At 32.1% G+C, this 15,369-nt stretch overlaps 1 protein-coding gene across 1 annotated transcript in view; it reads right to left on the reverse strand.

Moving 5' to 3' along the window:
* Positions 1-15,369, reverse strand: part of LRRIQ1 (leucine rich repeats and IQ motif containing 1) — a 113,547-nt gene that overhangs the window by 10,668 nt on the left and 87,510 nt on the right. The window contains exons 23-25 of the mRNA XM_037389905.1: positions 10,838-10,970; positions 9,240-9,300; positions 4,233-4,353 (exon numbers count right to left, since the gene is read on the reverse strand). Coding sequence (XP_037245802.1) covers positions 4,233-4,353; positions 9,240-9,300; positions 10,838-10,970 — 315 coding nt within the window. The remainder of the gene's footprint in view (positions 1-4,232; positions 4,354-9,239; positions 9,301-10,837; positions 10,971-15,369) is intronic.

The following is a 15,369-nucleotide window of genomic DNA, read 5'->3' on the forward strand; positions in this document are numbered from 1 at the left end:
TTCACTGATTAACAGAATGGTTAAGTTTGAATTTATCTGAGAAATGAAACTGATAAATGTTTTGTAGTGGAGACAGTATTTATGGGACATTTTTTGAATGAGGGATGATTAAAGAATTACAAGAATCACATCCAAATCTTTAATTTTTTTTCTGGAAAGCAGTGTTTTACTGGTATCAGAGGCTCCCTGAAAGACTAGAATTCGGGGAAGAGAAAAATTAAGAATTCTGGGCAGTATTTCAAATAACAGAGGCACAGTTCCCATTGCATTCCACTTTTAAATTCTGATTCTTCTGGAAATCGCTGTCAAAAGATTGCAGTTCACAAGACAGGAAGCAAAATGAAAATAAAGTTTAAAATTTGCAGAGAAATAAAATGACAAAAATGTGATGACAGGTAAACAATGTAAACATGTAGGAGGTCCAATATTGGTTGACCAGAACCAGATTAGGATGACAGAATGGAGTTGACAATTGTCATAGTCTTCTCACAAACTGGACATTAGTATAAAAAAAATCATCCTGTCTACCCAGGTGTAAAAAAAAAAATAAAATTATTTAACTCCTAATTCTTGCAGAATATTTCAATGCCCATCTTGCCACTTGGTGCTGACTACACTACACTATTTAGAAAAGTATTAAACCAAAAAAATATAACTAGCAATTCACATCAATATTTATGAAATTAATAAAAATACCAGTGAGTGTAGGACTGATATTTGAATCTTGCATAACTCTGACTGTAAGCCACTAACCATCATGGCTGATGTATGTGTATTAAAGAGAAATTATACATCATGTAAAAAGAACTTTTTTTCTGTCCTTTTTTACAAAAGGAAGGTAAATTTATGGGAAACTGAAAGGCAGAAAATATAATAAACAAAAGGTCGTTCTAACACACCTACTTTTGCAACTTGCTGGCACTAGGTAACAGAGATTAAAATCTTAGCAGTGGTAAAACAAGGATGACAAAACAAACCCAAATCCAAACAAACAAAAAACTACACGCAAAATACCACCTCAAGAAATAAAAAAAAGAAATAGTTACCATGGAGCATAAAGAAATAACTATGATTTCTGGAAGGAATATAAAGTAGTATGAGAACATAACATACTAATTAGTCTAACTGAACAATTGCTACGCTCTCTTTAGGTTATATATATTTTTTTACTTTTTTTTTTTTTAATACTGGGTGAATTTAATGCACCGTCAATTTTCCCTTTGAACATATAACATGGAACCACATCAAATACTTTAAGTACATAAATGCTTTCCTTAAACTGAGATATACTATGTCCACAGCATTTCTTTTATTCTGTAATTCATTTTATTTTGTCAAGGAACAGAATTCAGTTATTTTAGGATTAAACTACCCCGTCCAGACTTTGAAGAAAAGATCTGTAAATTTCAGTGATAAAAACCTTAGAATTCTCTAAACAGGAATTCTAAGAACCTACCTTTGGAAGATAAGATCTATAAAAAGTACAACAAAGTTGAGCAATGCCCCAAAATATTTCTGAAAATCTTGACTTAGACTTTCTAAAAACCCCTCTGAATTAAAGGATAATAATTTGGAAGCACTATATGTTTTGTCTTTATGAAAACATGATCGTTCACATGGTCATGTCCCTGTAGTATATAAAATGCATTTTATTTCAGTATCATATATTTTTTGAGTAAATATACCTAAAATATAATTTATCCTGCATTTTTAGACCTCACTTTTCAGGCCTTAAGATGTCAACTATTTACTGATATAAATAGTGAATTATAAATATACAATATATACACACAATATATATAAATATACAGAAATATAAGAATATATAAGAAACATAGATGTTACCCTCAACTAATATCTCTGATATATACTAAAATCTCTCTTGGTTGTATAACACAGTTTGCCAAAGACTTCTTACCAATAATTAAAAAGAATTTTGAGCAACAACCAGGATTATGGATGTTGCAAAGTAAATTCAGTAACATTTTATTAATTAAAGCTTACTAAACCATTGACATTGAATACTCCTGAAAAAACAGTACAAGAACTTGATTTAACAATTTACTCAAATGGAAGCACCTCTAAGGTCACAGCATCTTTTCTAAGCTCTTCTGTAATACAAGTGCAGGCTAACTCAAAAGGAATACACAACTAAATCAGTAATTTAGTGATTGAAGCTTGGTTTCTAGGCTTCTTCACTGAATATTTCAGAAAGCAAAAATCAAGTACAACAGGAAAGTATATTATAATGAATAGATTATAAATAAAGGCAAATTTCTAATGTTTTCAGATTAAGGATACTATAGGGCTTATAATTTATTTCGATCATTGAAAAGAAGCAGTCTTCGGCAAACAGAACTATATAATGAATATGTTTATACATGGCATATAAATTGTACAAAGATAATAGTAATGTCTGAGTTTATATATAATATGCATTACAATTTAATGTTTCATCACTTTAATTTTATATAGATATACATGCAGAAACGTATATAGAAAGATGTAAGACCCGGGCCTTTTTTTCCTTAGTTCCTAGACTACTGAAAGGAGAATGAATATGTAATTGTGCTGTAGTAGATGTGTACTTTATGAAAATCATATATATAAAGGACACTGTAAACTGTCTCTCTGTCTGTCACACTTAAAACTCTGCCAGTTGACTGTTCTTTCTGCTTCTTTCCTAGTCTCCTCTTTTTGAAGGCATAATACAATGACTTTTTTTTTTTTTTACTGTTCCCAAGCTCCAAACACAGGAAAATTCGACATGCCTATTTTTGTCGGAAAAGCTTATTCTCATTTATTTTTCTAGATGGAGGTATAGTGTAGGTTACAATCTAGACAGCAGTTATACATTAATATGAATGCAGTGTATATTATTTAACTCAATTATTCAAGATATGCATATGTTTTATTCTGAATATATGAATATAACAATAATTTTGCCATTTACATCAGTAACTTAGACATGTCTCACCTAACTTAGCAGTTAGGAAGCTCATCTAATTTAAGTGGTGGGGCTTCATCACTAGCCAATAGAGAGAAATGAGAAAACTCAGGACACAATTTGTTCTATTCTAAGATGGCAGGCAGAAAGAAAGAATCATATTCTTTCTCAGTGGATGTAACTAATTTATACTAGGATGATAAATTTTATCTAATCTAATTTTAGGAATGTAAGTGAATAAGCACAGATAAATTGTACTTACTGCTATTTTTTGCCTGTGTGGACTAATATAATGTAAATACATATTTATTCCAAAGTCTTTACAAAGTATGTCATAAAAATAGAGATATCAAGTATTTTTTGCATGTTTTCCTTGATTTTTAATTTGTTTTGAAAGTGAAAAGTCAGCATATATGAAAACAATCAAAAAAGCAAATCCAGCAATTACATATAATTTACAAAATAATCTGATTTCTATTTTGACATAAAACATTTCAAGAAACTTCACTACTTAAACGGTTTTAAGAATTTCAATAATTTTGCCAAAGTTATTTAATACTGCTTATATTTTCTGTAATGTACATTTTTGGAGTTTGGAAATTTGTTTTATCTGGAAAAGACATTGTACAGAAATGACAAAATATAGTATGTCATATTATTAGAAATATACTAACATTTTCTACAGTTATATTACAGAAAATAAACCATGAAATTCATGATGCTACCATTCTATGATTTTCAGTATTATTTTTTTCATTTTTTCTATATATACAGTTTTTTGTTAATTTGTGGGATATTAAAGTGGTAAAAATATAAGGCTTTAAAAGGATCCTCTGCCAGTGAGCTATAGTAAGTTCAGTGGGATGCCTATACTACAGCATAATTGGTAATCAACATGACAGAAATCTGTGGCTTGATTAGGATACATGTTCTGGTATTCAGTTAACAAAACATGCATTTTTCAAACCTTTTTTGGAAAAAAATGAAGGAGAACATTAAAAAACCCACTATGTTTTATAATTTAGAGAAAAGAAAGTATTTTAAGAATACAATCATCAGAAGACCTAGCATACATCACAGGGAACTTCCTGGAAAATCACAAGAGGAAAATCTATTGATACTGGTGACATGGTTTTTAAACAGAATTGTAGAAAAAGTACTTTTATGTAAGAAAGAAACGGAAAGATAAGTAGCATGTGTTACCAGGGATTCCAAGCATGCTCAGTACCACCTAGCACTTTAAAGTGATCTTTAGAAGTGATATTGAAAAAAAAATGTAACTTACTTGAAGTTCTTTCTGAGTGTCTGTGTGGCTGCTTATTTTTTTCTCTGTTCTCAGTCAAAGTACTTCCACTGGCCATGGAAACAAGGTCTAAATCCGTGTCTTCTCTGCTTACAGGGCTTGCCTGGAAGCAGTGGGAGAGAATGTACACAATCATGAAACAAAATATAACATTTTCTGAATGCAGCTCACATTACCCCAAATAAACAAACAGGGTCTGTCAAACAACCTTCTTCAAAATGATACCACAATCCTTTATTGTTGCCTAGGCTGAACAAATGCACTATGTCAAAGCATTTTTGTAAATAAGAGCCGATCTTAAAATTGTGGTTTGTGATCTGAGTCAGTGCAACAACAAAAGAAAACATTTTAGTACAGTAATTTTGAAGAAAATCAATCTTGCAGATGGCTGATGAAACCTTAAACAGCTTAAGATCATTTACTGACCAGTCTATAATTTAAGTTATAGTTGAATGTCAGAGATGTCATACTGGATTATTTTCTGCAATATTTATGTTTTATCCAGGACACGTATCGGTTCAATCAGTCAAGGGCCCCAGTAAGTAATTTAATCTTTTAGGTTTTTGCTAATTAACCATAACCATCAGACAGCATTTTAATTACACTTTAGGTAAGAGTATTATATTAATTATAAACTTCTAACATCCAGTGGTGGTACGTTTTGGCTTGAGGCACAGTATCTGCACATAAATATGGCAAAACATAAATGAAAATCACATTTAATTTTAGCAATGGGTCCTTGTTTTGGGAACAGGTAGGACAAATGTTAAAAATACTGACCTGGAAGATAACATACACTGTGAACAGTAGATTGTTAGTTTCGCGGAAATGACTTTGCATTTACTGAACAAGAACTCCCTTTCCTTGAAATGAAAAGCTATTCAACACCAAAAGCATCCATCTAACAATACTGTTAACTAGATATTGAGGGTTGGTAACCATGACGGGGAAAAATCAGACACTGTGGAAGAGCGATCAACAAAATCTCCAGTGTAAAGTCAGTCAGCTGGAAGTACTGAACATAAGGATACACTTTTCTAGTCTCTGGACCTTCAGAAGCAGAGTCCAGAAGATAGATTAAGTCCTTCCTCTATCTGGGCTGAAAAGCCTCAAATCCTTTGAGAAGCTAGGTGTCTAACTGAGTAGGCTAATTTTTCATAAAACAAACAAACAACAATAAAGGAAAGACTATGCTAGTGGTAATGCCACCAAACTTTTGCAGAATATTGTAGTAGCTAGAATGCTCGATCAGGAATTGAAAGACTGGGTCTCAACTCCTCCCTCGGGGGGCTGAAGCCTGCAGCTCCCTTCTTCTCAGGAAAATGTCGTTACTATAAAGTTGTAGGCTACTCTGGAGGAGACGATCTCCAGACTTCCTGTTCAAACCAGCTCACTGTACCAAGAGCAGCACTGCACCAATGCAGACAGGCTTTGTAGTCCAGTGTAACTTAGAGAACTCGGATGAAATGTAGACCTGGTTCATTTCTTTGTCTTTACCCAGTCACTGTTTAATGTAAAATTCATTAACAAGTTCATGCATTTTCAAACCAACAACTCCAAAGATACAGAGATTTTACCCTCTTCCTTAGTGACTGTGTACCCTTTGTGTCAGCACAGAAAGTTTATCCCTTGTTTTCTGATGCTTGCCTTTTATATGTTTAATGACCATGATTTTAAAGTTTTGCTTTGCACAAGTAGCAGGCTGTATTATTGCAGTTAACATCAATATTTTATTTTCTCTTCCATAGCAGTGTCAACAAACTTTGAAAAGAGTAAGTAAAAGAGTAACAGTTTTACCCTGCCAACTCTTTATATTTTTCACCTTAATACAGTTTTTATAAGCTTGTGAGAGCTCCATATGCTCAAAATCTTTAAACTGAAAGCTTTTAGTATTTCATTAGTAAAAATAATACAATCATTGAGAGATTTAAATCAATGGAACTGATAATTCTTATTTCCATCTAACCTATTTCAACACAAAGCAGAAGTCTTCTAATGTCCCAATCCCAACCACTCAAGAGGCCACAGTATTTTAAACAGCTAACCTTTCCATGGAATTATTATCCAACAACTATCATCGTAGAATCCGATGTTCATCATCTTGCAGACAACAATATTCAGTGTTATATGCTAGATTTTAATAGGGCTGCCTGGCGCTCTGATGTAAAGTATTTGTTATTTTCTTTCAAATAAAGATAAATATTTTCACCCAATTACAGTCAGAGTAATATTTAAGGTTGTATTAATCACTGGAGCAAACTTAATTTCAAGTTTGTAAAGAACCTGACTGAAAGCCCTCTGAAGCTAATTAGAGCCTTCTCTTTTACATCTATAGCTTAAAGCCAAAAATTTGGAAGAAATTTAAGGTACTGGTACACTTTTTCACAGAGTGCAGTACTGGACTTTCATCTGTAGTGATCACCATATTTAACCCTTTAGACTTTTTGCCCTTATGTTTTATTGCTACAAATCCTTTTTTCAATTGGAAATAATTTCAATCAGGAGGAATCTTTGCCTTGAATAAAACTCTGCACCTGAATATTTTTCTTTTCCTATGTTAAATTACCAAGAAATTCTGTAACCTTATGAGGTAAAAAGCGCTTTTAAATTCAAGTTATATCTTAATGATTTGGAGACACTGACTAATATTCAAGTGGTTAACCATGCAGGTAACTTGAACTATATACAAAGATGAATCAGGAAGTCTATCCTACTTGTCATTCAGCAAAATCATATTAATTTCAAGAGCCCAGTTTAAACTGTTAGTCAGCATGCCCTCCTAAAAAATTATGCAGTGGTAGTAGTAAGCAAAATTATCAAAATTATCAAGATTAACATAATAAATTCTTAGATTTACTGCAGGTTACTACATAGGGTTTATTCCTCAATGAGAAGGGCTAAGACTTTATTATTAATACTCAACCACTGAAATACCATTTTGTATCCATGAAAAAGAATGTCTTAAATTCTTGGAATGTGCACAAATATAATTTAGAAAATTATATTAATTTAGTATTTTCAGAATGCAGGCTTATGGAACACATTCAAATTAGGGATACTATTATACACCAGGAAACTTTATGATTGAGCACATGAGATATGAATAAACTACTGGAAATACTCAGGAATGCTTTCCTCATTGAAGTATCTTTTTTTTTTTTTTTATGTTTATTTTCCTATTTCTTTCAGTTTACCAGAGCTTTTCCTACTTTTTGATAAGGATTGTAGCTGTTAACTTTGGTTTTGTTATAATTTCATAGCTTTTATCTGAGTTACTGTGCAAAAGCATTAGAAGTATGTTCACGTTTCAACGTTTAAAAGTTAAAAGAACCCATATAAATTTTAAAACTATAATTCTCCAGCCATATATATGTACAAACCACATCATTATTTCATTGCCTATACAGTACTTCTTTCTGCATTAGAGATATTTTATTCATTTTTTCTATTTTTTGACCGAATGTTGTATTTTTCTCTGGATTTCATTCATGTGGAACAGCTATGTAATTATGTGGCACAGGCTGCGACAATCCCATAACATTGCCAGTTATGTGGACACACCACATAATACTGTTGTGGGATTGCAGCAGTATTTTGTGGACAGAATTGCTTACTGTAAATAAGATACAACCTATCTATCTGCACATATGCTTACCAATAATTACATAATATGTAATTTAGATAACCTTATTGGATTATGATTTGCTCAAATTACAGCAATTACTATTTCAGATTATGTAACAAATAACTATTAGTGCTGCTGCAAAACCCATTGTAATGGTCACTTGGTTCACGATTTCAGCCACTAAACTTTAACAGGAACCTAAGAATTGGACACAACACAGAGAAAAATCTTGGACAAAATTTAAAAAAAATAGTAATAGCAACATTTAAGTCTTAAAAGCATTTTTCCAACAGTGAATTTTAGAAGAGTTTATGAAAGCATTTCCAAAACATGCATATTACATAGGCGGTGAAGCTAAGGAAGACAAAGATTAGAAAGGGCCAAGATTTCTGACTACAGAATGAGGCATATGACACATCATCTAACTGGGAAATACATTTTATGCAACATTTTACTTTATGTATATGAATGTAAGACACTAATTCTGTGTAGTCTGCAAGGTTTTGCCTCATTTTTTTTAACATCCACAATCACATTTAGAAGAATATTGCTAACTTGGCAATAAAATGTGAAGTCAGTATGTGTGTGTATATATATACATAAATAAAAAAGTATAAATTGGCCTGTAGGCCTCATAACAGTGCTCACTATCAAAGGAAATTTTGAGTATCTCTGACATTAAGTCTTTTCATTCTGTCAATCTTCAGATCATTAAATTGTTCATATTCCCTTTCCTCCCAATCTACAGGACTAGCCTTTTCCAAAAATACAAGTTTTTTAAATGCTGCAAAGGAAAGAATGCATCATGAAAAGAGTAGAGGGCATTTTATGATTTAAAAAAATAGAGAAAAGAAATTTTAGGAGTAAGTCTGATTTTATACACTGTTTTTAATAATGTCACTGTATTAATATGCACATCCAACTTACTGTCTTTCAATAAGTGACACTGTGGGGATATTAGAATGATTTAGGTATGTGACTTACAGAATTTAAGAACATTTAAACTTGTTTCATTGACAAGAATACACATTTTCAGCAAATATAATTGGTGCTGAACTGTATTTAATTTTTTAAAACATTACTTAAAAGGTCAATTTAGACACTTTAAAAAACAGTAACATTTGCTGTCTTAAAAACAAAATCAGTATCAGATTATGAACTAGAACCCTATATACACATAGGTTCTTCTGCTCATTTTCTTCTGATCTCCATCAATGGCTGACTTGATGGCCAAATAGAGATATCATTAAAGAATTATATTAAATCAAAAAAATGTCCTCTTTTTTTAAATCAAGTATGCATTTGGAAACACCATTAAGGCATAGCTAAATTCTGAAAAATCCCACAAGGAAACAAGTTCTTACCGCAAGTTGTACTTGTCTACTGTCCTGTATTGTAGGATCTAACTCAGGCAAAAAATGACAGCTGGGAAAAATGTAGAACAGAAATTTCAGTAAAACCCACTGTACTGGGTTCACTAAAATACCTGCACAGAATCTTTTCCTGGAAACACTCTTGCTTAAGTAGAAATGATACTATTTAAAATAATTCCATGGTTAAGATGTATCAGAGTAATTAATATTAATTGATAATGTTAAAGTATCAGAGTAATTATTTTTTAATTTAAGTTTAAAATCAATAAATCATTAACAATTAATATTTTTATTCCAATGAAAGAATATGAATTAAAAATATAAATGTCAATAAACAACCACGTATGAATTTTTGTATGTATTGACATAAATTATAGCCACGTAATTTGTCACATTACATAGGAATAAAATTGTTTTCAGTTACATAAATGTATGAGCTGCTCTAAACAGTCTACCAGTGATGTTCCAAAGGAGATCAGTGGGAATTTTGCCACATTCAAAAATGGTATCAAAATCTTAAAAAAATGACAATACAAATATTAGCGCATAGCACACACCTGCAGAGGTAACACAATAACATTTTAAAAAACTGTTCTATAAATTTCCACGTCTCCCTACTTTCAAACATCATTACATGTTCTGTTCCAGTGTTTTCATTCAAAATAAAAGTCATGGCAATTTTTTTAAACAAACAGTTAGAGTGTTTCACTATTATGGAACATGACTGACAGATAAATATTTCCTAAAGAATATGTGCTGCATATACTACCTACAGTCATTGATACAATTTAGAAATGTGGAATATTTTTCCATACAAAGCATAACAATATGCAGTCCATTTCATCACAAATTAAATACACTTTTAATGAAAATAAAGTTAAAATGCTTACACTAAATCCATAGTTCGCCTACTGACATCTTGTTTGGTTTTATTAGAGGTGCTTGGCATTGTGTCTACTAATGACTTCACTAAGATATCAATGGTTTATATTGAATTTATGACCAAAATATACTTACTATGTCTTCATGTTAGTTTAGAGAATGAGATTAACTTTTTCTTTAATTGTACTGATATTTTACCTGTTTAATAACCAAAATTAAATATAGAAGTAGCATGTTTACAACATTTTACTAAAGTATACTATGGACATGTAAAAGTTGGGTTTATGTTTTGAAGTTAAAAAGTGGGTCTTTTACTTCCTTAATCAAATCTAACAATATAGGTAATGTTACAGTTGATCTAATTACATAAAATCATAATATATATCAATAAATTTATAAAATATATGACAAGCACTTTTTTCTACACTCCTTACAATGTAAAAATCACTGCATTGCTAGCATAAAGCTATGAAGATATTTATCATAAGATTCTGCAGTATTTTTCATTTAATTATCACTGTGGAAGAAGTATCTGTGCAATGACTACCAAAAAAACCTCTAAAGGCTTCCATGTTTGGGACCCAGAAATATGGTGTACTGCCTGCTAGCTACAAAGTCATATTTGTTTTAGAACTGTTAACCTAGCTTTCACTTTGCAAGATAAATTTAAAATAAAAAAAAGTCTAATTTAAAGGTAATGACCTCACCAGTTCATATTTTTGGAACTGGCTGCTTCATAATCCAAAAGCTGTGTATGAAGCCATTGATACGTAAAGTCTTGTCTCCTTTGTAATTTCTCATCTAAAGTAGTATCCAGCTGAGAAAATTCTTCTTTTTTACCTGGGGAAGAAAAAAGATACTCCTGTCTCATTACTTTTTTTTATTATTTTTTTTAAGATTCCCCACATAAACTTTGAGCATATTGCCTTTTACAAAAGAAAAAGGGCATTTACTTAATTTTCTTGCAGAGTCCAACTAACTCAAATTTCTTCAGATATATTTAAGAAATATTTTTAAATAAATTTTGAATTGTATGGTTTATTTTCCCTTTTGATATTGAAACTGGCCTTCTGGATGCATTTATTTTTATTGGAAAGTAAAATTTTCTTTATTCTGAAATACATACAGAAATATAATATTATACATAAAGCTTGTCATAGCATCTGTGAATGTTTCTTGTTGTACTATCTCCATCATTAAAAATACAATTCTGTTTACCAATCTGTAAGGTAAAAAAAGTCATCATTATATGCAAGAGTGGACACATGGCAATCTTATTCCTCTGCTCTGTCTTTTACTGAAATGACTTATTAAGAAATTTTAATGGCAATTTCTGATATTAGATTTCAAAGCAATCGCATACCCGATATTATTTTTCACAAATGAATACCTACTTTTGTATCACTGAAGATACCCAAAGATAGAGAATAAAATAGTGACATTATGGATAAAAGCTGTACGATTCTGGAGGCCCTTCAGTTTTTGGGACTATTCCGCTGAATCCCAGATATGTTTTGTAGCGCAAGGAAGAGGATTCCAGAATTGGAAGAGCCTGCAGAGGAAGCATTGTTGTTGCATGGGGACATTCATGGATTAGAATAACTTTTCTTTTTCTACCCTTGTACATCAGCCTTACAGGTTATGTCTTTGTGGTACCTTTGACTGAAGGCTTTTATGGGACATCAGAAAACCTTTTTTTTTTTTTTGTATAAAAGTTTTTTGATTTTCTTTTTAATGTTATTTCAGATGACACTGAGTTATCCCCCCTCTTGCTGATTATTTGTTTTCTGCTTTCAAAGACTTTTCTTTCTCTCAGTGATAGGTCAATTCAGTAGCTACTAGAAGTTGCTTAGTAAACCGTAGGAGCATACCTGTCCTTTTGACTTGAACCAGCAAAGAATGTAGGTCACCTCACTTTGTACCAAGTTCATTTGTCCACTATGAAAGATTTAAGTATCAATAACTGTAAAGGAGGTGGGAGGAGATGTCAGACTGTCTTTGAGGTGAATGGTTTCCCCACACTCCATATTTTAAACCTTAGTTTTCATTCATGTTTTCACAACAAACTGAAGTAACAGACTATTCACCAACTCACTTTTAAAGAAGTCTGCTGCATTCTCTGCACTAATTTTTAAACTTATAATTTACTTTGCACAAGCTGTGAAATGTAGTTTCTCACTTGCGTTTTACCTGGATTTGCAGTGAGCTCATTGCTTTCATCTTTTAGCTCTAAGGGAATACTGTTAAAGTATCATAGCTTCTTATTTCATAGTCTGAAACACAGATGTCTTTTAGTTGTCCTTTCCATTTATGTTGGTATAGAGAATCTCTATTCATACCAAATCTGTTTCTTAGGCTGAACATGTTCAATTGCCAAACCCATACTTGGCCTAGTAAAAATAGGCAAGGTCCTGGTCCAGAACATGAAATCATTTGTGTCTTGCCAGTTCCTCACAGACTAGAGCTTAGGCAGAAGAATTTATTCTCAGTTGATGTAAAGAACTCTCATTTACCTCCTTAGGAAGACAGAAAATGGAAGACTTGGATGGACAGTCACTGTATCTACTCAAATGAGGTTGTGAGGCCTGACTAAAAAGGCCAAGCAATGAACTGCTCCATTACTACCAAATATTAAAATATAGAGAATTCTAATTAAAGAGTTCATACCTTCCTGGATTAAAGTGGGAGTTATTTCTCCCTTTCTAAGCGTATGATATTGCTTTCTCCCGTTCTTGGTTCAGAAGTACAGTTTTCTGACCTTTAAGTTTTGAAAATGTATAGGTACCAAGTCTGCAACTACACTGGCACCCTTATAGCTCTTCAGATGAAGAAGATGCTAATTTATAACAGGAGTAAGAAATTTTCTGCATGACTTCATAAGAGCAGTCTTGGAGATGGAGCCTTCTGTGTATGTTCTCCAAAGAGGAATAACTCCCCAAGAAATTATCTTTAGGTTTTTTCTTATCCATATTTACAGAAAAGTTGGCCCAGTTTTATCATCTTTCTCAGAATAATTACTTCTTCCTATTAAAAGGATCAGTATTATTTATGTATTTACTAAAATGTTTGTTTCCTTTTCCTCCATTAAAATCAATGTAGGGATTTAAAATCAGCATTAGAAGTTCATGTCTGAATCTGTGATGGTCAAAAGAAGGTGCACATACAATAAGCTATGATAAAACTTATTAAAAAATGAATATTTTTAACTTGACAAGTTGTTTTTCCAAAATGATTAATAATTTGCCTCAGGTGCAGTTTGAATTTTTGACTGAATTGTTTGAAACACAACTGGCTTTATTTAGTAAAATTTTATTTAAAATTTGTTTTAATATAGTTTTGCATATTAATTATTGAAACATTATTGAAACAAGAGTGCCCAAGATAAAACGACAACAATAGTGGGTTTTTTCCCTTAAAATTATATATGCTATAAAACAAAGTATTCTTGTTCCATGTTAGTGTTAATAGCAGCTTTTTTTCTCAAATGGGCAGACACTGTTCAAAAATTTGTTTACTAATACTGCAGAAAACTGTATTCTGTTTTCTTATTTGGAACATACTCGTATTATTACTTTTTAATAGTAACATCTCTCTTTTTAATTCTTATAAAAATACTATGTTATGAATTAAAACACAGCATTATCACTTTTCTATTCCACTTATGAACATCATGTGTTTGAGGATCTGGTGTAACAGTATCATTAACATGCATTTGCTTGATAGCTTTCTTAAATTAGAGCTCTGGGTTTTTTAAAAACCTGGACCTGATTTTGTTGAAGTACTAACACTCACAAATTCCACAGAAGTTCCAAAGAGCTGTAAGCATTATGCATCTTTGAAATGGATCAGACCTATAATCTTTAATTGTTAAACCCAGACAACTCTTAGAATATCAAAGAAAAAGGAATACATCAAAGAAGGCACAACTCTGTCAAAAACCAAATTAATCTCAGAGGTATTTAAAGTATCATACCCTCATTAGATTATCACTTCTAAGCTTTCAATCTTTTTGACTTTTTTTTTTTTTTTATGACACACACGTTAATAATTTAAGATTGGAATAGCCGTACATTTGGCATTAATATCATAATGATTTTTAGGTGTTGCCAATTAATCATCTGTACCCATACTGTGCACTGTAGGCCAGATCCAATGCAGCTTTCAGGGGCACCTACTGCCATTTTCCTACAGAATTCGGGCATCTAAATAAAGAGAACTTATTCAGAAGAGCCTGGGCACCTGAAATGTCCTTGGAACTGAACTTTACAGGAAAATAAGATATTCTTTTCTAGGTCCCCAAATCAACATGCAAACCCATAAGAACCTGAATTTTGGGATCCAGAAAAATGTTATCCTCTGTCAAATTTATTTGCTGGGCATGCTCTGAGACAGCATTGACTCATGTTCAATTTAAAATATGGATGCTACTTATGTACTCTACTATCTCTGGATATTCCATTAAGTGAGTTAAAGGAAAAGGGCTAAGAATCTGTGAACTACTTCTGGTGAAGTGCCCTACGTTCTAGATAGAGTCAGTTTTCTTCTCATGGACTTTTCTTCAAGATTGATGCAGCTTGTGACCTCAGTTGTACCAGTCAGCTTTAAAAAGAGGACTGAAACACACCCAAAGGGAATAGCTTGGCATGTGGAAGCCTGAGATTCAAATCTCACCAGGCCAAGGAGTATTTGAAACCTATTTTTCCCACTGCCTAAGGAGCACGTCATACCCATGTTCCCCAATCCTAGGGCAAGTGTTCTTAATAGCAAGCAAGTATACAAAAAGAAGGAACATGGTTACACAATGTGTACATTCAGGGGGATCTTTCAGATTCTGCATTCTAGCTTTCAGATTCTATGCCCTGGAAACATCGATCCTAATTGTTGTAAATCCCAGTTAGCTACTCAGCTCTGTCAATTTATATGCAAGAGGATGCTGATTCAACCTGATTCAACACAGCGATTTTTTTTTTCCAAATCTATTTGTTGATGGGAAGATAAAAGGTCTAACTAATATATCATGTTTCTTGAAACAGAGAAATGCGTAGAGAAGTCTGCGTTGTATCCAACCTTTCAAAATTAAATTCTGTGTTTAGAGGGTGATTTAATTCACTTCAAAACTTGCTTCATACAGAGTAGAATACAAATAAAGAAAGAGACTAAGAAAACTAAGACCTACAATGTGAAAGAAAGGCTTGGAATTTCTTCAGCATTCTAAGTTTTCCACCCTTAATATAAAAAA

This window comes from Falco rusticolus, chromosome 5 (genome assembly GCF_015220075.1).
Source record: "Falco rusticolus isolate bFalRus1 chromosome 5, bFalRus1.pri, whole genome shotgun sequence".
NCBI lineage: Eukaryota > Metazoa > Chordata > Aves > Falconiformes > Falconidae > Falco > Falco rusticolus.